Raw genomic sequence first — 22,006 nt, forward strand, 5'->3', positions numbered from 1 at the left:
TAACATCTCACTACAGCTTGTCTGCAATTTTTACTTCTTTCTACACACATTAGATATGCTCTGAGCATATGAATCCAGTTTCAAATGTTCCAGGCCTCCGCGATGGCGCAGTGATAGTGTCGTCGCCATGTAATCAAGGGGTCCTGGGTTCGATACCTGGTGGAGGGACATAGTGGTTCGGATCCCACTTTAAACTGAAGGTCCAGTCCCGATTACCCTTACTGTGCATAAAGTGGACTTAAAACACCAAATCAATCAAATGTTCCAGGTTGTTCCTTTATTAGTATTTTTATTAGAAATTCTGTTACTTGGCCAGTATATTATTTTCTGTAACTCTTCTGTCCTCATTAAACTATTGGAAATATTTTTCAAACACATTAATCCATTCCTCTGGGTCCATATTTTTTCATAATGAGCAAATCTTTCTTCCACATGATAAACACAACCATCATTATAAATTTTTTTGCAAGGAGCTGCTTTAGGTAATTCATTGTTATAAATGTGCAAGTGTAAAATTGCGAAGCTAAGATTTATGATGTGAGAACAAATGTAGGGATGCCAAGTCGATAGTCACAGGTTTCTGTTATCTGCCAAATTCTGCTATTCCCTCGACTTTCGCTATTCGTGAGCTTTTAGAGGAACCTTCGTAGTTGAGGAAGGTGCCTTTTACTTTGTATTATTTTATAATGTGCTTTCCATGTCAAGTCGCGTAACTGGAACTGCTAGCTGTGTAATGAAATAAGCTCATACAGTTACATTGACAGGTGCAATTAAAATGAGTTGTGTTGGGTCCTCCTGCTTCCCAACATTTATGGCATATTTTAAAGGAAATTTTCACTAACACGTGTCAGTTCCTCTTCTGAAATTGCTTCAATTTATCTTTAAATTCTTCAAATGTATGGCTTCAGGTTTAAAATGTTGGTAGCTTGCCATTCAGACATGGAAGTGTCCGTTTTTTTTTTTTTGTGCAAGGCATCGGAGAGATTTTTGAAGAGTATGTTCCAATCGTGTTCCAACATCATCTTGTTTCTCCTCAGTAAACACACGCCGTTTCACCCTTCGCTTCTTCAAGAATAGACCTTGTTTCCCTAAATGTGTTCACAAGTTTTCGAACATTGTGTCTGGGTGGAACAGGAGCAACCGTGAGTTCTGCTGCAAAATGCCTTCTTACTTTCCTATAGGAATTCGTAATGACACGAGTCATACATGAAAATTTGTTTTAAGATGTTTGTATAGCGTGGCATTATTAGACTGCAGAAAAGCACCAGCAATACATGAACTAAAACAAAGCAATCTAAAACACTTGTTAACACCTTAACACTTGACAAGCACATGCAAACTGGACACCAGCTATCTGGATACTGAAGCACTGATGTGTCCAGTGCCAAGGTCAGCGTACAGCTCTGGGTCTAAATGCCTGCAGATGTGCTTTCACTGCCTGGTACACTAGCTGCTGCTTCACAGGCAACTTGACCATGAAAAGCACTGCACTAATGTTAAGTGTTACTATACACTGAACATTTTCTACTGGCAGCTGTATTGGAATCTATTTCTCTCTGCCTATTGTCTTCGAGGATGTGTTCTCGGAAGTGTGTGGCAATCTCAGTTGTGAGTGATAGTTATACGTGAACATCAGCTGTCTTGTAGAAACATTGCCAAGCATAATGATGCCTTTGATCGTTGCCATCACTGATTGGTCGATCCCCATCCACCTGTTCAAAGTGTGGTAATGTATTTGAATTTTATTTGATTTAAATTGGATTATATTGTTAATGCAACAGTTGTCTACTAAGTAACGCATTCACATTCATTGAATGAAAACATTTCTGCTAGTACATAGATTTTTTATAATCTGTAATCACATGTCTGCAAGTATTAACCTTTCAATGTCTTCCTTTCAGGGGATTTGTGGGGACCACTTGTTCTCTGTACTTTCATGGCTATGTAAGTTATATTGCATTACTAAGATTTTAATTTAAAAAAAATGTAAATGTAAAAAATGTTTTAACCTTTGTTTTGTTTGCATTTTGTTTAAATTCTGGAACTTTGCCTTCTGCATATTAACTCATTTCTACCACAGTGAAACATTCAGAAACAATAAAGAAAAATGATAGAATAATACTCATAAGTCCAGAGCCATCTATTGTTCACCATAGCAAACCATATCTCAACATCTATGTCAACATAGTAGCATTTGTTTTATACCTATTTTTCTTTCGAATTATTCAATAATAAGTAGGGAGAGAAATTTATGGTAAACAAAAACTGAGGAGAGCTGTAAATAAAATGTTAGCGGTATATACCAGCGGTGGCAAAAAAAAATTGGTGCACACTACGTACTTTTCTCAAAATCAAACAGGTGATGTAAAGCGACTTAAGATTGCCAGCTCCAAGATATCCAGTAGCAGTAACGACTCCTCAGATAGTAAAAAACGAGAAAATAGTGATTAAAAGTAAAAAATAGAAAGAAGAAAAAGCGAAAAAAGAAAGCTGAATCTAGAAGTTCCAACAGTGAGAAGGAGTTTTTGAAAGAAGATAATGGTTTGTCAATTCGTAGTGAAAGTGTCAGAAGACACACCAAGTGGAAAACTTTGAAGATAAAACATGTTACAGGCAGTATGGAAGGTGAAGGAACTTTTTGATTGTTGATACATCATAAAAGTAGAAACCTTTCAGTGCAGATTTTGGTTTAGGAAATAATCCAATGGAGCCAGATTCGGTGAGTAGGCAGGGTGTGACAACACACACATAGTCAATTTAGGGCCAAAAAGTTCTTCGCAATTCTTGTGTCTTGATGCACTGTCATGAAGCAGACGCCAACCTTATCTCAACATCTATGTCAACATAGTAGCATTTGTTTTATACCTATTTTTCTTTCGAATTATTCAATAATAAGTAGGGAGAGAAATTTATGGTAAACAAAAACTGAGGAGAGCTGTAAATAAAATGTTAGCGGTATATACCAGCGGTGGCAAAAAAAATTGGTGCACACTTTTTCATCATGAGAGGAAACAACATACAAGAGAGCTATAAATTGATAAACTACTTCGTTTTTATATACTGTACACATACACAAGTACTTAGCTGTTCAACCAAAAAGAAAACATCAACACAAAATCACTTCATTTCTAAATTGCATATTCGGGGTAAGAAAGGAATGCAGCTTGACAGAGAGCTAAGTTTTCGAACTGAGATTATGTGCATCGGAAATCCCAATTTGCAGCATCTTCCTGGTGTGATCGAAGATAAAACATTCTTCAGCTGCAAGTGGTAGGAAACTTTAGGCAAACGTTTCGTTACAAATCGACAGTTTGCGCGCACAACCTTGATTTCCGGTTTTTGCGTGTTTTCTATTTAATTTGATGATATTTCACGGTTATTCCATGAAAAATCGTTCATTTCGTTGAAAAGCACACGTTTCGCATTACTTCGCAAATAAAACTCACGCATATTGTGGGGCGTTACCCCCACACCCCCTATACGCCTTCATGGCGTGGTGCTATGCACAGGGGAACACTTTACCTTTTTTTTATTTCATCATTGGGGGTGTAGTTATGTGCAGAATGTTCAAAATTGCATCTTTTCAATGTCCCTAATAATAAGATAAAATTGGACAATATTGGAAAAAACTATTCAAATTTGTTATTATAAAACTTTGTAAAATTATGTCAGCCTGTGTTCGATTCTGCAAAGAAAATATCAATAAAGAAAGAGGTGAAAAATTTATCATCACCACTACTAGAAAAAAGATGGCAGAGGCCTAAAATCAAGAAATTGTAAGTAATTTCATATTTCTTTATCCCAGGTTGCGTTTGTGTTTTACCGAAACAATGAGAAGTGTAAAATTCATATATTATGCCTAGAGTGCTTGAAAAACGACATAATTAAGATATACGAGACAGACGGGATAAATGATATAAGGTAAATTGCACGTGCAAGACTGATACTGAACAAAAAACTAGGCAGGTAAGTGCAGTGCAAGTGTATAAAAGGAAAATCACGGCAAAATGGAAAAGAAAGTCGATAAAATAATGGAATTGATAATGGACACAAAAATTAGTCTTGAAAGAAGCTTGGACAGAAAGTTAGGGGAATTGAAAAGTGAAATGAAACAAATGAAAAATGATTTGGTACAGTAAAGAGTGGAGTGTAGTCAGAGGAGTGAAAAGTCAGATAAGAAGATAGGGCTCCATGGTCAAATCCTACACCCTCGATTTCGTCAAAATATATAAGTTTCTTCTAAGAAAAGAGTGTTTCATAATAGCGCGGAAGGTAATTTTTTCACATCTACGTCCTACGAAACTTACGTTTTTGTAATATTAAAATTCCTTGCGTACGTAACGTCAACACGGTTTTTGACTTGTGTGATGGAATAATTTGGGACTTGTTAGGAACGGAAGGGGAGGGTAGTGTTCTGTGGAAATGGACAACAAAGACATTTAACATAAGACTTAACTTCGACCCAAAATTCAGTGCCGGGCCTTGGGATAAAGAGGTAAGTTACCTTCTGAGGTTTAATTTTTTGGTAAAAATAGTGTTTGGCAGGTGGCTCTGGCCAGTTTCTAACATGCCTTTGAAAGGGACTCTATAGAGAAAGGTCTCGGTAGCGGTAGAAGGTGGTAGGTTAATTACCCCAGGGGCGGAGCCCAGAATCGGCGGGAAATTTGGAGCCAGCAATTTTTATGAAATTTCTTGGGGTATATCCCTAAAAAACAGACTTTTACATATATCCATCAGTACGGGTGCAATAAAACTAACATGGCCGCAAGTACATTACGGGTGCAACAAAACTAACATGGCCGCAAGTACATTACGGGTGCTACAAAACTAACATGGCCACAGTACAGTCGTAAATACTTGTTTCCGTGCTCCAAAATTGTGTTCTTCAGAATTTGCAACACACAATCTTCATAAAAAAAAAAACTTGCAAAATCGAGGGTGTAGGATGTGACCATGGACCCAAAGATAGATACACAAAACAGGAAAACCACCTGTTTAAAGCTAAATGTTGATATAATGGAGAACAAAAATGAGGAGAGTAGAAAAATTATCCAGCACAACACTGCCTCGATCAGTGAAATTCAAAAGGAGTTAGCAGACATCAAAGAGGTAGTGAGAAAGATTTTAAATAAAATTATAATGGAACCACATCAATGTTTATGCAAGAATTAGGGAGTGTTAAGAAAAGATTAGGAGAATTAGAAGAAAAACAAGTTAGATGCATGCTAGACAGAGATCTTCCAAGAAATCTATTGGGTGACTCACCAATCTTGATACCCACGTTTGCACCCATTACTCAGTTAGACATAGAAGCAGTTAGCCAATCAAAAACTCAAATTGAGCAAAAGGGACACAGCAATGCAACAGACATAGAAGAGGTATGTAAATTCTTGTGTCCAGAAAATGAGGTATGCCAACCTTCAGATGTAGTTATTGCCCCAAACAGTTTTGATTTGGAAATAGAAAGTAAAAACAATGTGGAACAAAGCGAGAAATGTATAGTTAATGCCTTAAGTGAAATTAGAGAGTCTCCTAAGGAGAATTGTAAAATCAATGCAAGCTTGCTTGACTTTATGGAAGTAAACGTACAGCATCAGAACAGTTTGCATAAGAACAATTCTATATACTTTTCTCAAAATCAAACAGGTGATGTAAAGCGACTTAAGATTGCCAGCTCCAAAGATATCCAGTAGCAGTAATGACTCCTCAGATAGTCAAAAACAAGAGAAAATAGTGAAGAAAGTAAAAAATAGAAAGAAGAAAAAGCGAAAAAAAAAGCTGAATCTAGAAGTTCCAACAGTGAGAAGGAGTTTTTAAAAGAAGATAATGGTTTGTCCCATTCGTAGTGAGTGTCAAAGACACACCAAGTGAAAAACTTTGAAGATAAAACATGTTACAGGCAGTATGGAAGGTGAAGGAATTGGTTCTGCAAGTTCCGAGTGAACAGGAAATAAAGAAGACGAGAGACGAAAGAAAAAATGAAAATGAGGAGCAACAAATTGGCCAAGTTGAATGCACTTCAATGTAGTAGGCAAGTGGTAAACATAGGTGACCTTGTATTCATGAAAAAAACACCAGCAAAAGACTCCTTGGCATACAAGCATCAAAAAGTACTGCAACTTATATGTAGGCCCTTACTTTTGTATTGCCAAGAATAAAGAATCCACCGTAAGTGTTGTCAATTGTCACACTGGGGAAATCATACACAATCTGTCCCTCGATAACCAGTGGCGAAGCATCCTAAGAGGCCCGGAGGCCGGGCCTACCCTAATACAGGGAGGTTATTTCAGTCGTTCACCGCCAGCGTGACGGCCGGTCGGCGGACTCTTCATGCAACAGGTCCCGGCAAATTGCGTTCAGGAAGTCCGTAACAGAAACCGCTTGTTTTGTAATGTTTTCACAATTACAGTTACAATTACAATTGAAATAAGCACGTACCTTGTCGCAAGGATGCTGTGTGTGTGTGGAAAAGGTGTCCTCCCAAATACAAATATTTCTGGCACCTTATTTCTGACAGAAAATCTTAGATTAGACATCGCTACTTTATCGTCAGTTGTCAGAAAGGGAAGACAGCATCCCGGCGCATAAAGCAAACCGAAAGCGTAAAATGATATTTAAAAGTAATAATAATGATGATCACTAACCTCCTGTGTTATAAGAGATGTTGAAAATGACCTCCTTTAACAGCAATACATCACGTTTCTTAGGTTCAAGAGATCCTGTCTATCGTAATTCCCTGACCACTTTTCTGCAAGAATTCGTTTTCACGTAATTATCGTACATAAAAACTCTCTGTTCAAGACTATATTTGTTTAACGACATAACTAATGAATGAATAACAATTAACACACAATAAAGCACTAGCACTAGCAATAACACAGTATAAAAAAACACGCGTAACTGATAAACGCAAACAGAAGTGAACATGAGGGTACGGTACACTCACTACGTCTGGTAGACGACAGTGTTGCTAACCATTATTCGGCAATGTCCCTCCAACTGACCAAATGTCCCTATGCCAAGTAAAGCGACTAAAAAAATTATCACCTCATGAGCATGCAAAACAGAAGATAAAATATACACATTTACTTACCAAATCTTTCTGCTCGGTGCTTCCACAATTAATGAAGGAGCGAATTTACATTTGCCTATCCTAACTTAACCTAACCGTACCTGGAAGCGGACCCGGCGCCTACCCAGCGTCGAATAACATGGGTACCTGGGGGAAACCCTGGGGGGTAAAGGCATGTTCTTTGGGCAATATACTGAAATGAATAAGTTTATTAATTAGCCCTCCTGCACACTCCACCTAACAATCTGTATAACATTAACAACTTTTTTACTGTTCTCTTCCGCTATTCTTACACAATCCATGCTCTCCAAGTATGAAATCAACAGTGTGGCAACGCTGTAGACAGCGTAACTAATTGTAATTTGTTCATATCAACAAATATGGCTACCATACTTGTATACGGAGAATCATTGCGAGAATTGAAATGCTTATTTTACAACTTTTACACGTTAATTAACATTTTTTCCCCCTCACCCCAACATGTTAACTTGAGATAAATTATCACGACTAATTATTTCGTGAGTATAAGACGTAGCATAGAAATTACAGAAGGGTCCGGTATTGTAAATTCTTGCCTTAATGAATAATAGGGGTGTGCGGGACAGAATGTTTTGGGTGGGGACGGGATCGGGACGGTAATTTTTTTAAATCCCGACATTCGGGACTGAAAAATTTGCAATTTCCCGACCAAGTCGGAAAATTTTCGGGACGGGAAATGTTCGAAATTTCCCGAAGCACTGGAAATCTCGAATTTTACAAGTCATTTTCACTTTAAGTGATTGTTTTTGCATTTCTAGAATAAAAACTTACAATTTTCGATAAGTTCCAGAAACTTACAAGGCAGAAAACGTCGAGAATTAACGACTTTTTAAAGTAAAGGATCCCGCACACCCCTAATGAATAACGTTGAGTCGTTTACTGTTGATTATGTTATTTGAAGTCATACATGCTGCTGCTGTGCTGAGATAGATGTTGGTTGGTGATGCTGTATTTCCTGCAGTCTTTAACAATTCTGGTCCCATTTTATTTCCCTTTTTTGTTTTTGTATCACTTAACATTGAAAATATTCTTTCCGTTTCCGCTTTAGAATGTGGCAATGTTAGCACTATTTTCGCGAGAGTGGAAATGTTTTCAAAAAGGAACTTGCCTTGAAAGTTTTTGGTAACCGATAACATGTTCCAAAATTCTCATGGAGATTTGTTAGTTAGTTCTTTTTTCTCCTCTTCGCTAAAGTATCCAGATAAACTAATTCATAAAATGTCATTTACCAAGATTGAAAAAAGTACCTACGTTTTCCCTCATTTGGCAAAATCTGTCCCTGCGTTCCTACGCGGGCGAAATTTAGTGAAAAGTCCCTATGCTTAGGGACATGTCCCTACGGTTGGCATCACTGCCGACACGTGCAGTATGAAGCGCCCTCTCGCAGCTGACAACTCACCCAACCCCCGATAAGCTGCCGGCGCTGTCGCGACAACTGAGGATAAAGTAGCGATGACTAATCTAAGATTTTCTGTCAGAAATATGGTGCCAGAAATATTTGTATTTGGGAGGACACCTTTTCCACACACACACACACAGCATCCTTGCGACAAGGTACGTGCTTATTTCAATTGTAATTGTAACTGTAATTGTGAAAAGTGGAAACATTACAAAACAAGCGGTTTCTGTTACGGACTTCCTGAACGCAATTTGCCGGGACCTGTTGCATGAAGAGTCCGCCGACCGGCCGTCACGCTGGCGGTGAACGACTGAAATAACCTCCCTGTATATTTATCTATTACGGATTATTTTATTACTTATAATTTCATTAAATGACGCTTAATAAATGAAAACTGAAATTCTAGGTCTTCCGATAATTACCGCAAGTTTGCAACCCTGCCTGGAACCGTATCTGCGCATTCAGCGAGGCCCGCCTGAGAGTGCCTCAGCTGGTCCCATAACAACCTATGTGATTCGTGCGGGAAAACATAATTTCAGGGGCGCATTCGCCTGTAACATACATGAAGAGGCCAGCCTCCGACTTCATCCAAAGAGTGCCGATCGTGTATGAGCGCGTGACGAAGCAGGCAGTGGACGCACAGAGCTTGTTGAAGCAGTGTTTCCATGGAAGATTCAGAGCTGTGCCGGGAGTGGAGCACACCCAGCTGCTAACACGTCGCGAAAATGTGTTGCTAACACCTCTAAACCCAGCCTTCTAACCTATCAACATAGGCATTATTAGAATTCTAACTGCAAATAATGCATGTAAGTTGGTTACCAGTATTAAGTTTGGTGCTTTCAGCTCCTTTGAGAAACCGCTTTTCGCAAAGTGTTAGCTGCTGGATGTGCCCCACACCAGTCTCGATTCAGAGAGGGAAAGCATTTTATTTCTTTGAGGAAAGGGATATTGAGACGAAATTTCCATTCATGATTAGTGACATAACTGAAAATGCGCTACTTTTAAAAGGGGGCAAAGTGCGTTTTGAGAATATCCATTTTACTGAAATTTTCTGGTCTGGAGACAGAAAGGTGTCCGTGTTCTCATTTAGCATTTCATCATTTTCTAAATCGTATTATAATTTTTTTAAAAAGTCGAGTGTTGAAGAAAAATTATATGCATAAAAGAGTTAAAAAGAAATAATTGAATGATGGATTTAGTTTATTTTACTTGCCTTTCTGCCATTTTTGTCTAATTGGGAAGATGAGGATGAGCGATGATATGATGACATTGACGAAGAGACACTCACAAACCTGAGGTCCTTGTCGTACCACGCTGTTATAACCAATCTGCCGTGGAGGTCAGCATTAAAAAGAAATAAATACTAATTGACGGTCAAGTGATCCATTTCTTTAATGCGAGAAACCTTTACAATACTGTTATTGAAATAGCAAATAATTTTTACAAGCAGCTTTAATATAAGAAATGTAAGAGGGCTAGGGCCTGACAGAACGGCTTTTTCATTGGGTGACTCGTGGTCAGAACATCGAGTCCCATCGTCTCTGTTATCTGACCTTCGAGACAGAAGCGCCTTTATTCTCAGATATCTAATCGAGACTAGATTAAAGTAGAATCTGAACCTATGCCTCCAGGGGGAATCGAACCTTCTACTTCTTGATTATAAGGCGAGAGCGTTAATCACTACATTATCCTTTACAATCACTATCCCGATTTTTTCGAACAGCAGTAGACGAGATTCAGGTAATCTGTTATCTTTTATTTTCTAGGGCCTATATTTTAACATACTACTTTTTTTAAAAAAAATTCACAGCTCCCCCCCTCCAATTTGGTGTCCACACTTCCACTAAAGACAAATATTTCAAAGGCCTTATAGTAATTAGGGTGACGTTTGACTTCTAGGTAGTGAGTTATATTTACAGTATTCCATTACTTTGTTCAGTGTCTCATTCACATGCAAGGTATTTAGTAGTCAGTCTCATGTGATTTTTTTGTACTTTGAATGTTCAATCTTGAAATTGAGTGGTCAATCAGGTCTAAAATTTCACTCATAGTTCATGCTTAATTAGTACAACATAGATACAGACATGGAAATAAAATTTCGATTTTTATAAAGTTGCTATGGCAGTATTGTAGAGACAGTGCATTTGGCATAACAATATTTATGGTAAAAAGAGTACGGTATTTCTTATTTAGGTGGTGAACATTTCCTAGTACTATCCTAGGATGTTAATTTGTTTGGTTCATTGAAATAATCAACTAATCAAGATAGGTTCGGAGTGAAGGACATGGTAATGTGGATTAATATACGTTGCACAAGATAAAAACCACACGGTGAACAATTAACATATTTAATATAACTGGACGTTATGTCCGAAACATTCAAGTACATTGAAACCATCATATAGCAAGAATTACACAGAATACATCTGCTTATGATTCCTCTTCTTCTGGCCGTGAAGACCATACCTTGTAGCCATACTCTTAATACCTGGACCGTATCATCCCTCCAGGTGTCCCATTATAGCTTATGTATATATTTTGTAATTATTCTGACATAAGTGCATGGTAATATACGTATATATATATATTGTGGAACAATTCAAGGGAGAGACTAAAAAAGGTAAAATCTCTCACCAGACATCAGTGCTCGGTCAAGTAACAATTTACAAACACAAGGTAACATTCCACAAATACCGGGAACGCATGACGTCAGGAGTCACGGCATTCTTCAATACTACCGGGTTCAAGCCCGTCATCGGCTGGCAAATACGGAAGTGCTGTCAAGCAGCTAGAAAGTATTTTCCAGCAGCTTAAAAGAGCTAAGCACCAGAATTCCAGGCTCAGTCAAGTCTCAGAATTCAAAGGACCTCCAGAAGAATACCAGCTACCAGGCGAAGACCTCGACACCTTTCAGGTCTCAGCCTGGCTCGGGAAACCGAGACGAAGCTTTCGCCTAAGGCAACCACAGTACATTCGCGAGTTAACTATCTTCAGTACCACGGCCTACAACTTGTAGCCGTCGGTCAGACCATCGTCCCGGTGCCTTTGCTAGGGCCGATACTTCATCTTCGATGCTTTGTCGCCAAGCCACGGGCTAGATGACCGTGGGCCGTTGAACTCGGGACTCCGTGCTCTGTCGCCTGACATCCACACTCAACCGCTTGGCCAAGAGGTAAGATGTACGTCGTCTACATGCCTTGAAATCATTTCACTCCCTGCCAGAAACCTGTTAGCGAGATTGTATGGGGACCATAAACGTAACCTAGCTCTACCATCTGACCCCTAAAGCGTAAACAGTAATGATCCCCGTAGTTTAAGTAATTGAAACCAGTGAACGCAACTATATATATATATATATAATAGTGATAGAAAGTGAAATAGTAAAGTACAAGGTGTGCAATATCTTAGTAATGTAAATTTGGTTATACTGGGTGATTTTTTTAACCTGAATCATTTGAATATCTTGGAAAAAAAATCATCCTACAAAAAAATGTTTCAAATAAAAAGTTGATAGTTTGGAGGGGGAAGTTTAGTGGTGCAACAAAAGAACACCCCCTCCCCCTCTTGAAGCTGGGGCTTTGAAATTTCAAATAGAAACCCCTATTTTTTATTACAGATTCGGATTTTACGGAAAAAAATAAATAAGTTTTGTCTGAAACATTTTTTTCGATTTGTGATAGATGGCGCTATAAACGACAAATTTTCATTTCTTGAATGTTTACACTTTAAAACCAATGTATTTCATTTCGCAATTCATTTAAATTCAAAAAATAAAACATTCTCGTGCATGAACTTCGTACTAATTCTTGACAAATCTTTTGAGATTTCATTGAGCTGGTAATTCGCCTATTTGCAACATTTAAAAGTTAGATTCGATATTTGTTTAATTTTTTTATTGTTGTCAAAGATGCTTAACAAAGCTACAACAGAAATATAAAATAAAAATAATAAAACAATGTCAAGAAACAATTCCTTTTTAGACTTTTCCTGTTAAATCATTGTTTTTTAGATCACAAGAATGCTCTGAGTGATTAATTTGACTAAGCTGTTGATACTTTTTAATATCAATGGATGTATTAACTGTAAAAGAGAAAATTGAAATGGTTCTCGTGTATGGAGAATCTGGCAGGAGTCTCCGTCAAGCTGTCGTTGTTTATGCTCAGCATTTTCCAGACAGGGTGCGTTCTTTCGCTTCCTTTCAACGTACAGTCAATCAATTTACTACTGAAGGAAGTGTTAAACCTAAACAAAGGACCCGTCGAAGAACAGTTACTGGAAAAGAAAATGAAATTAATGTGTTAGCTGCTGTGGCCCATGATACTCATGTCAGCTTGCGAGAAGTAGCTCGAAATTCTGGATTGTCTCAGAGCAGTGTTTTGAAGATTTTACAGCATCATAAATGTCATCCATATCATGTGTCATTGCATCAAGAACCTCATGGGGATGATTTTCAAAATCAAGTGATGTTTTGTCAGTAAGCGCGTGAACAATTACAAATAAACCCAAATTTCTTTCGTCTGGTATTGTTCTCTGATGAGTCATCTTTTACAAACCACGGAACGGTCAATCAGCATAATATGCATTACTGGGGTGTATAAAATCCGCACTGGCTGCGCCAAGTTGAGCATCAGCGTCCATGGACTGTAAACGTGTGGTGTGGAATTATTGATGACAAACTCATCAGTCCCTTTGATGGAAATTTGAATGGTCAACAGTACCGCGACATTCTTCAAAATGAACTGCCAATATTACTTGAAGATCTTAACCTGGAACTGAGACAGAACATGTGTGGTTTCAGCAGGATGGATGTCCAGTGCACTATTCGAGAGCAGCACGTTGAAGTACTCGACCGTGACTTCAATGGCCGATGGTCCTGTAAATTGGCCTGCCTGATCACCAGATCTTACTTCACCAGATTTCTTTTTGTGGGGCTACCTAAAAGATGAAGTGTATCGAGAATTGCCAACTACTCGTGAAAATATGATAGAGCGAATCCAAAACACAAAGCACATGCGGGCCATGGCTATTTAGTTTTAAAGTTTTAACGTTTCAAGGAACTGTTTTTAATCAGGAAAGCAGTGTGGTAATATGACGTGCACCTGTTATGGGTGTTAAGTTTTTACTGTTTTTAACCACACACACTTAACCAATCCCATATCCTATACCTAATCAGAGGTCGACACGGTTATGAATTGAGTATAACCTAAAAGTGAACAGCCTGAAGAAGGGAGCAGTTGCGTCCCGAAACGTAGCACAAGCAACATAGATACTCGCAAAACGTTAGTTATTAATATATTTTTATTGGATCACTATTGTGATACCCGTGACTACTGCATTGTTAAGCAAGTTTCAATAGATCCGGATTGATTGTAGAGCCTTGAGGTAAGGAGTCCACAAGAACAACACAAGAAATTGATTACAGATTGCATTTTACTTGCGGCAGGTCTCTCGATTTTCTGAAATTGTAAACACACAGCATGATGCATAAGTGCGGTTTGAATATCTGCCAGTCGTTCCCATGACTTGCCAAACAATTAATAATCGTTGCACACTTTCACACCACCATGACCACACTGCTGCAGCAGCAATATTTGCAAACGGAACTTATTTTGAGGATATTCTTTGTTGTCATCTTTAGGGTTATGCAATGAAAACATTCTTTCATAAATGTTTTAGTATTGTTATTTTTTATATTTTTTGTAGGATATTGCAAGGATCTGCCGATACGGCAGACAATTACAATGATGGTGGGCCAGAGTTTGCTGAAGTTTTCGTCATCGTGTGGATTGGATCAATGATCGTCACTTTGAACTCAAAGTTGCTGGGTGGAAACATGTAAGTAATCTTATTTTTACCATTATGTGAGAGGAATTATTTGTCCCACACCGTGGCCATGTGGTGTTAAGCTCTGGCTGGCTAGAGTTGCATGCTGGTTCGAGTGTCCTGGTGGTAGCATAAACTTTTCTCAAATATAAAAAAAAATGTAAACATGTGATGTGCACACCCCTACTACAGCGCCTTGAATAACGTAGTGTGGAAAACAACCCAAGAAAATGGTTCCTGAGATGGATGACAACATAGATGGCAGTGCAATCAGTACGGCTGCTAATTTTCTTATGAAAGTAATGCGGCTTAGTTAGTTTTTGGAATATATTGTGTAGATTTGTTTGCCTTGAAAGGCGGTTCGTGAATTGATTGAAACAGTTATATTTGTGGAGTGATTTGCAGCCATGAAGAAGCATTAATTTGGAAAGAAAAGTAAAATAAAATTAATAAATAAATAGCATGCATAACACAAGAAATACCGCAATGTGATTCCAGACGTCAGGTGTTGGATTGTGTACTAAAGGGTAAATCACCAACCCTGAGACCTGTAAACAAACCGTCTCACCGATTCGGTGTATCACTGAACACTGAGACCTTCCTGCATGCATAGAACTCGCCATGTTGAAAGTGGCACTAATTCCTTGCTGTTCACATGGTCATTTTTAGAAAATAACCGATGTTATAAAATATCATTATGTACACAAATCTCTAAGCTCATTGAAAGTTACAATGCATATTCCTACAAAATGTTCACACTTATCTTGCCTTGCCATGTCACCAAGTTATTTTACAAAGTGCACTATACTTGGTGGAACAAAAATCATTATTAGGATGCTTGTCAAAGTTTCCAACCGCAATAAATTTACGAACTTTCTTCGCCTTGATTTGATCATCATCATCAATATATTTATTGGACTTACAGCATTGCATATGGTTGTTTATGGCCATTATATGTTTTGTTTACATAAGATACAATTTACATAAAATCTACAAACAAATTTCAAATACACACCTATCTATATCAAACCTTAGAAATATACATTACCATGTTATATCATTTTGTCTAAAGAAATGTAAGTAAAATATATTCAATTCCCATGCAAGAAAGAAGCCAAATTTATGGGAAATGATTACTGGTGCAAAGATTTAACCCTAAAGGTGAATCAATAAGTACAAAAGAAAGAGCATTGGGTTGAAAGTGAGACGTCATTTGCGGCAGCATATCCCATACTACAAATTGGCAATTGTTTTACCTTACGTAATGAATCCTGTAACAACGCTGGAATTTCGTGTGGATTATTTTACTTCTACGAGTTCGCAATGCTTTCTGCATGCACGTGGGTTTGTTTACAGAAGGTCTCAGGGTTGGTGATTTGAACTTTAGAGTTTATTTTTCTATGTTATTAGAATATAAATAGTATCCTGAGAGATATTTCATACCGAAGCAACAAACCAGAAGTGTCGCTTGGAAGCGAGCAGTCTGTATTCAATGCAGCCTCTCACACCGTAGGGACACAAGCTCTGACTGCACCGTTTCCTTAAGGAGATTTTAGACCAAAGCAACTTGCGACAAACGATACGGGGATTTCACACCAAAGCGACACAGGTCCTTCCGTCCAAGGCAACTTCTAGACAGAAGCGACACGCGACACATGTCGCTTGGAAACGAGCCAATCAAGAAAAACATTTCACATCGTAGCGGCATGACGGGCTGCACAGGCCAGCCTTCGGTTGGTGAAATCCTCAAGCGATAAGTGTCGCATGCCGCTTGTTGCTTTGGTGCGCAATCTCCCTAAAGCAAGACACTCATTGCATCGTGCATGCGCAAACAAGAAACCACGGCAACACGTTGCAAGCTATTGAGGATATAGCCCAGTTTGAGCAACACACAAGCGACAAAGCCACATGTTTGGCTTATCGTGTCACCTAGATCTGTTGTTGTAACATGCGGTTTATCGTGTCGCCTAGATCTGTTTGCACAATTAACAGCAAGTGCTTGCTAATAGAGTGAAGGCACCTGTCGCTTGTCACTTAGTTGGGAACTCCCCCTGTGGCACGTCGCTTCTGTCTGAGCACCCTCCCTTTAAGGAGCTTTCCGACTAAAGTAACAAGTAGCACGCGAATACAACATATGAACGTGTCGTTTGCTGTTTGGACCTTCATATGCAATGAATGGTATTTTACTGTCTGGAAGTGTCTGTGTCACTAGTCACATTACTGTGAACATCCCGTGTCGCTTGTCCCATTAGTCTGGAAATTTCCTTACATTCATGTCGATGGCACTAAGGAACTTTCGTGGGTTTCCTCTTGTCGTTTCATGCAATCATCATTATCATCATCGCCGTGATTAGTTTAAAGCGAGAGACAAGAGACAGTATATATCAAAAATACAAATGCCTCAGTGTGTATATCTTTAAAAGAAATTATGATGATGATAATGAACCTAATTCATACACAAAAATTTAGTTACCAGGAGCATTCCACGTGTGTTTTTTCTCTCGTATTATTAATAAAAGTATAACGATAACAGGACGTGGTCGACTGTCTAGAATGTTCGTTAATATCTTCACGAACACTGTACCAAATATCATAGCAATTATCACATTCATAGAAATGCTTCATGTAAAAGAATCAGACGTTGCAGCGAAAACTCCATTTACTTCCATTATAAGCAGACGAATGCCATGCAGCTGTACCAACACCAGCACCTCTAGCAGTATTATATCTGAGTGGAACTCGCCAGAGAGGCCAGAACATTCCAGTTTTCCACACTACGTCTTTAAGGCGCTGTACCCCTACTTTCCCCCGACCACTAGAAAAGGCTAAAAATTGCACAAATGAAAATCAGGCTGCAGTCCGTCACACATTCACATTTTTATACTTGTTTACTTTGCTTGTAATTATTGTGATGAATTCTTAATTTACCCTGATCTTTGTACTATTCCGATGTCATACAATGTTCTGGCCAAGCATGTTGTATTTTCAGCTACCAGTGAGGCTCGTTCCAGAGTACAGCCTGAATGCTGCACAATACGTTGAAAATTCAAGCAATTTAGATTGAATCTCATCTATTTCGAACAACTTTCTCCTCTTTCCTTTTTTCACTATGTGCACTAATAATGGAGTTGCCTTTTGAATCACCCTGTATTTCTAATAACTGGGAATTTAAACATCAGATTCATATATGTTAATTCAAGCAATATTTCATTTCTGTTAGGCTATTACTTTTGAATATTAGGAATTTGCCTATCAAATTCTGTTATCATGCATTTCATTAACCTAACCTAACCTAAATATAACATAACTTCGGAACCCATTGGTATCCCATTTTAAAATTTTTGTACAGTTATTGAGTAATAGGGTATGTGTGACATCCATTGAACTATATATAACTGGAATGCTCGCTGCAACGCTGATTGGCCACGAAAACTGAAGCCACTTTTGCGATTAGTTTCTCCAGGGAAGAAGGGAAGAAAACATGGCGATACCATAAGCTAACGTGTATTACTCGCCTCGTTGCTTTCATATAGCATCGAAAGAAACCTAATTTATCCATATTTATGCATTCAGGGCTATTAATGAATGTCTTATTAAGTGTTTATTCACTACATTAATAGTTGACATGTGTTTTTGCGAACAATTTATCCCATCTTAAGTGGGTTCAATATGGTACGATCGTGTTCGTGGTCGTTTTTGGCGTCAGAATGTAAGAATCGTTTAGATAATTGTCTGGGGTCCACTTTTTATCAGTATCATTCTTGAAATATGTTTATACTACACCTAAATGTATTTATTAGAAGTTGATGACGGTAATTAAATGTTATAGCAAAAGCTTTCAAATGAGTTTACACTCACATGTTTCATACACTGTCGCAAGTAATTACATTTTGTAATAACCAATTGGAATTTTTCATAACGTATAAATATATGACATTAATTGAGTCATGGAGAGAAGCTAACCACAAGTAACAAAACGAATTAAAATAATAAATCTCCGGATAGATTTTTTTTTTGTAAAATATTAGTTTTATCTACAAGCTATGCTTACAAGCAATTTGTATATATTGTTGGCATGTCAAGCAGTAGTTCCTAAATTTTAATAGTGCACACAAAAAAGCACCTCGATATTATGACCTAACTTCCATACAAAGTATGTTTTTTTTTTTTCGCAAGACTCACAGGAAGAAAAAAAAATGTGTGGAATCTTCGAATATTGATTGAGATTTGTTGACCGTGATTTTTTATTTTTTTTTACTGAAAGTGTTAATTGTGCATCAATTTTGTGCCGAAAAGCATGTTGTCAGGGTGTCTACCAGCCTCTAGAAAAATCAGAAATTTGGTGTATTTGTGGAAAAATCAACGTTTTCGTATGTGATGCACCAAGGGTAGGTGTTTGAAGAAGAAAAAGGACAAGCAATAAATTAAAAATTTGTTCCGTGCAAACTCTACTTCAATTTGACATTCTGAGTATAACTGTATATTAAATACTCTAGGAAAGGTAAACCTTTCAAAAATTCCCACTTTGTTTTGCAATATTTTAGGTTGTGTTTGGTAGATACGAGGAATAATTCCTTTAAAAGGTATTTTACACACGTTTTATTCACAAGTAACAAGAATATGCAGGTAATGTACTCAATGCAATGTTTTCTCATAAATTGTGGCATTTATTTCAGAAATAATCTGTCGTAAAAGTTCATTTGCCACCACAGAAAAATTTGTCAGCTTCAGCTTTTTTTCCCACGTTCCCTGCCGTAACTAAGCGAGAGAACGGCTTCACTTTTGCACTGTAAAGCAGTCCTTCCATGTTATATATAGTTCAAGGTGACATGTAATTTAAAAAAATAAAAAATGCCCATTTTTAAGCAAATGGCTCCCAAAATATTTTTTTCACCACTTTATTTATTATTTTTTTTTTAAAAAAAACTGATATAGGCATACTATATATTTTGTGAAACAGCCCTTCAAGACCTTTCCAGAGCTGTCCGAATCACTTCTAGGTGCCTTGATTGCTAAAATATTATGATTTAAAGTTAAGAAGATATTTGAAAAGACTGTCAAAATCGCATAGTTTGCACCACTGTAATTTCGGGAATACAAAAAGTATCGATCTGCAACTTTACATATTTTCCTACCTCAGTGACATGAGACAAAATATGTGAGGTTGAAAAGTACCTCTTCATTGTTTGAATTTTCATGGATTGGCCTTACACTAAAGTTTTTTCTTCAAAAGAGTATTTTGTCATAGTGTATGATTCTGTATTTGTGTTTTGTCTAATTTGCTTCTGTTTTCTGGCTGTATGTTACTAAATACAATACATAATAAGCTACAATATATTTTTAGTCCTAATTTTTATGAGTTTCCATCCTTAATGTCACAATAATTTATGAGTTTTTGTCATATTTTTCATAAATTTTATTGTTACTAGATAGAATGTTTACACTTTATTCACATTTACACATGGTAGTACTGCATTTTTCAACATGCCTAGCTTTCTTTCTGTTTTATTAAATATCATGATTTTTCCTCAAGAGAAATTAATTATAAAAATGCATTTTCCTTACGTATTTCAGATCATTTTTCCAAAGTGTTTGTGTGCTGGGGTACTGTTTGCTTCCCACCACTATAGCACTCATCATTTGCAGAATAATTCTGGTTGCAGAGCAGACAACGCCATTGTTTGTTATCAGATTTGTAGTAACTATGATTGGATTTGGATGGGCAACATTTGGTAAGTTTTTTATCATTTGTATCTTTTCTTTGTTGTGCATGTGTACTCTTGAATCGAAGACAGCCAAATTAATATTCACTTGCATGATTAACATTTGAAATAGTTAATGTTTGTGGTGAAAGTAGATTGTGCCAAGTCTGGAGAGTAAGGAGGGTGTTTCTTTAATTGAATTGGCTATTAGAGTACCATACTGGAGCACAGTGCATTAATTTTAAGTTACTGAGAGAGTTTGTATGGTCCAATGTACAATTGTTATCTCACATGCACAATGTAACAATTCAAGAAGATATTTCAAATACTTATCCAAAAGCAGCCTACCTGACTTAGCATTCTTGTTTTACCTAATATGATAAAAATTGTTTGAAATAGTTAAAATATTATGCAAAGAAGAAATGTTAGGTGTGAAAAATACTGATAGAACACAGTAGGTGTACAAAGTGCGGTAATTTGAAATCTAGACTGGTGTTGTAAAAAAAAAAAAAAAAACTTAATAGAAAGTTACTTACCTTTGATCATTCAAAGTAGGACCCTCCTGCATCCACACATTGCAGCACAATGACTACCAGTGCAAGGAAGAATTGCTGGAATTCGTTTTGTGTAACGCTTTTTAAAATCCATGTCGTAGCCTTTTTGTTTGTTGATACATCATAAAAGTAGAAACCTTTCAGTGCAAATTTTGGTTTAGGAAATAATCACATGGAGTCAGATCCGTGGAGTAGGCAGGGTGTGACAACACACACACAGTCGATTTAGAGCCAAAATGTTCTTCGCAATCACAGGCTTGTGACTTGGGGCACTGTCATGAAGCAAACGCCAACTACCATCATCCTGATACTTGGACCTCACATGTGTTATTCCTTGCATCAAACGTTTCAGTACTTCAAGACAAAATGCAGCAGTAACAGTCTGTCTGAAATTTCAGTCTTCAGTAATGATTGTCCTCACTTTCTCAACCAATTTTGGAGTTCTCACCATCACTGCTGCTACACCTGGATGCTCGTCGTCTTCAATTGGCTCCCATCCTTCACTGAAATGCCCGAGCCATTCAAATACACATATACAGGATAAACAATTGTCCCTATAGACTTACAGTTTTTCTTGTATGTACGCATTGCTTGAATTGTAGAATTATTTATTTTGTAGTCTACGGTTTACAAGCATAAAAACATAATATCAAGAGAAGTGAAGAAAAAACTCGTCAGAAATCAAACCCTGCCTGTCGCCTTTGGACTACCAAAAACACACAAACATGGAACTCCAATACGACCCATCATTGAAACTTTCACACATCCTGCGTACAAACTATCCAACATTTAGTTGAAAGGCTTGGTATTAGGGTCATTCCACATCAAATGAACAAGATTTTGACACCCACCAACTCCAATTTCGATGAAATTTGGTATACACACTTCCTTTATGTTGAAAGAAACACCCTACATTTTTTTCACTCTATTTCAAACGGTTTTCATTTTACAGCACTTTGAAATGTCATTAAATCAGCATTGTCTGTCATCCTTGATACAAGATAACCTTGCTTACATTTTATTTATTTTCTCCTTAACCAATTATAAGATCTCCTTGAAATTTTACACAAAGTTAAATGAAATAATGAGGATTTCAGAAAAAAATACATCAGCACTCAAAAAATTTTACAAATGCCTATAAAAAAGACTAATAATGGACTTATAGGCTAATTTTTGTGGTGGAAAAACTAGGTTACGAAAATCCGAATTTTCATCATGTGGGTATGATGGAACCAAAAGCTTTTGATGGTGAAAACCATTCTAATGACATGCTCTTTCTCTACACAAAATTATTATTTTTGTTTTTTACTCCTAATAAAAATTTTATGTTTTTTGGACATTGCATAAAATTTCAGGGTCAATCCATACCAAATGGTCCAGCATTGGTCACTCGAACAGTTTCAAGTCGTTGTAACCC

At 37.3% G+C, this 22,006-nt stretch overlaps 1 protein-coding gene across 1 annotated transcript in view; it reads left to right on the plus strand.

Annotated features, from left to right (window-relative positions):
* Positions 1-22,006, plus strand: part of LOC145989757 (protein YIPF6) — a 41,520-nt gene that overhangs the window by 12,880 nt on the left and 6,634 nt on the right. Inside the window, exons 4-6 of the mRNA XM_083125053.1 lie at positions 1,902-1,944; positions 14,214-14,345; positions 19,908-20,065. Of these exons, the coding sequence (XP_082981179.1) occupies positions 1,902-1,944; positions 14,214-14,345; positions 19,908-20,065 (333 nt within the window). The remainder of the gene's footprint in view (positions 1-1,901; positions 1,945-14,213; positions 14,346-19,907; positions 20,066-22,006) is intronic.

Source organism: Lepisma saccharinum, chromosome 7 (genome assembly GCF_977018435.1).
Source record: "Lepisma saccharinum chromosome 7, izLepSacc3.1, whole genome shotgun sequence".
In the NCBI taxonomy this organism is placed as follows: domain Eukaryota; kingdom Metazoa; phylum Arthropoda; class Insecta; order Zygentoma; family Lepismatidae; genus Lepisma; species Lepisma saccharinum.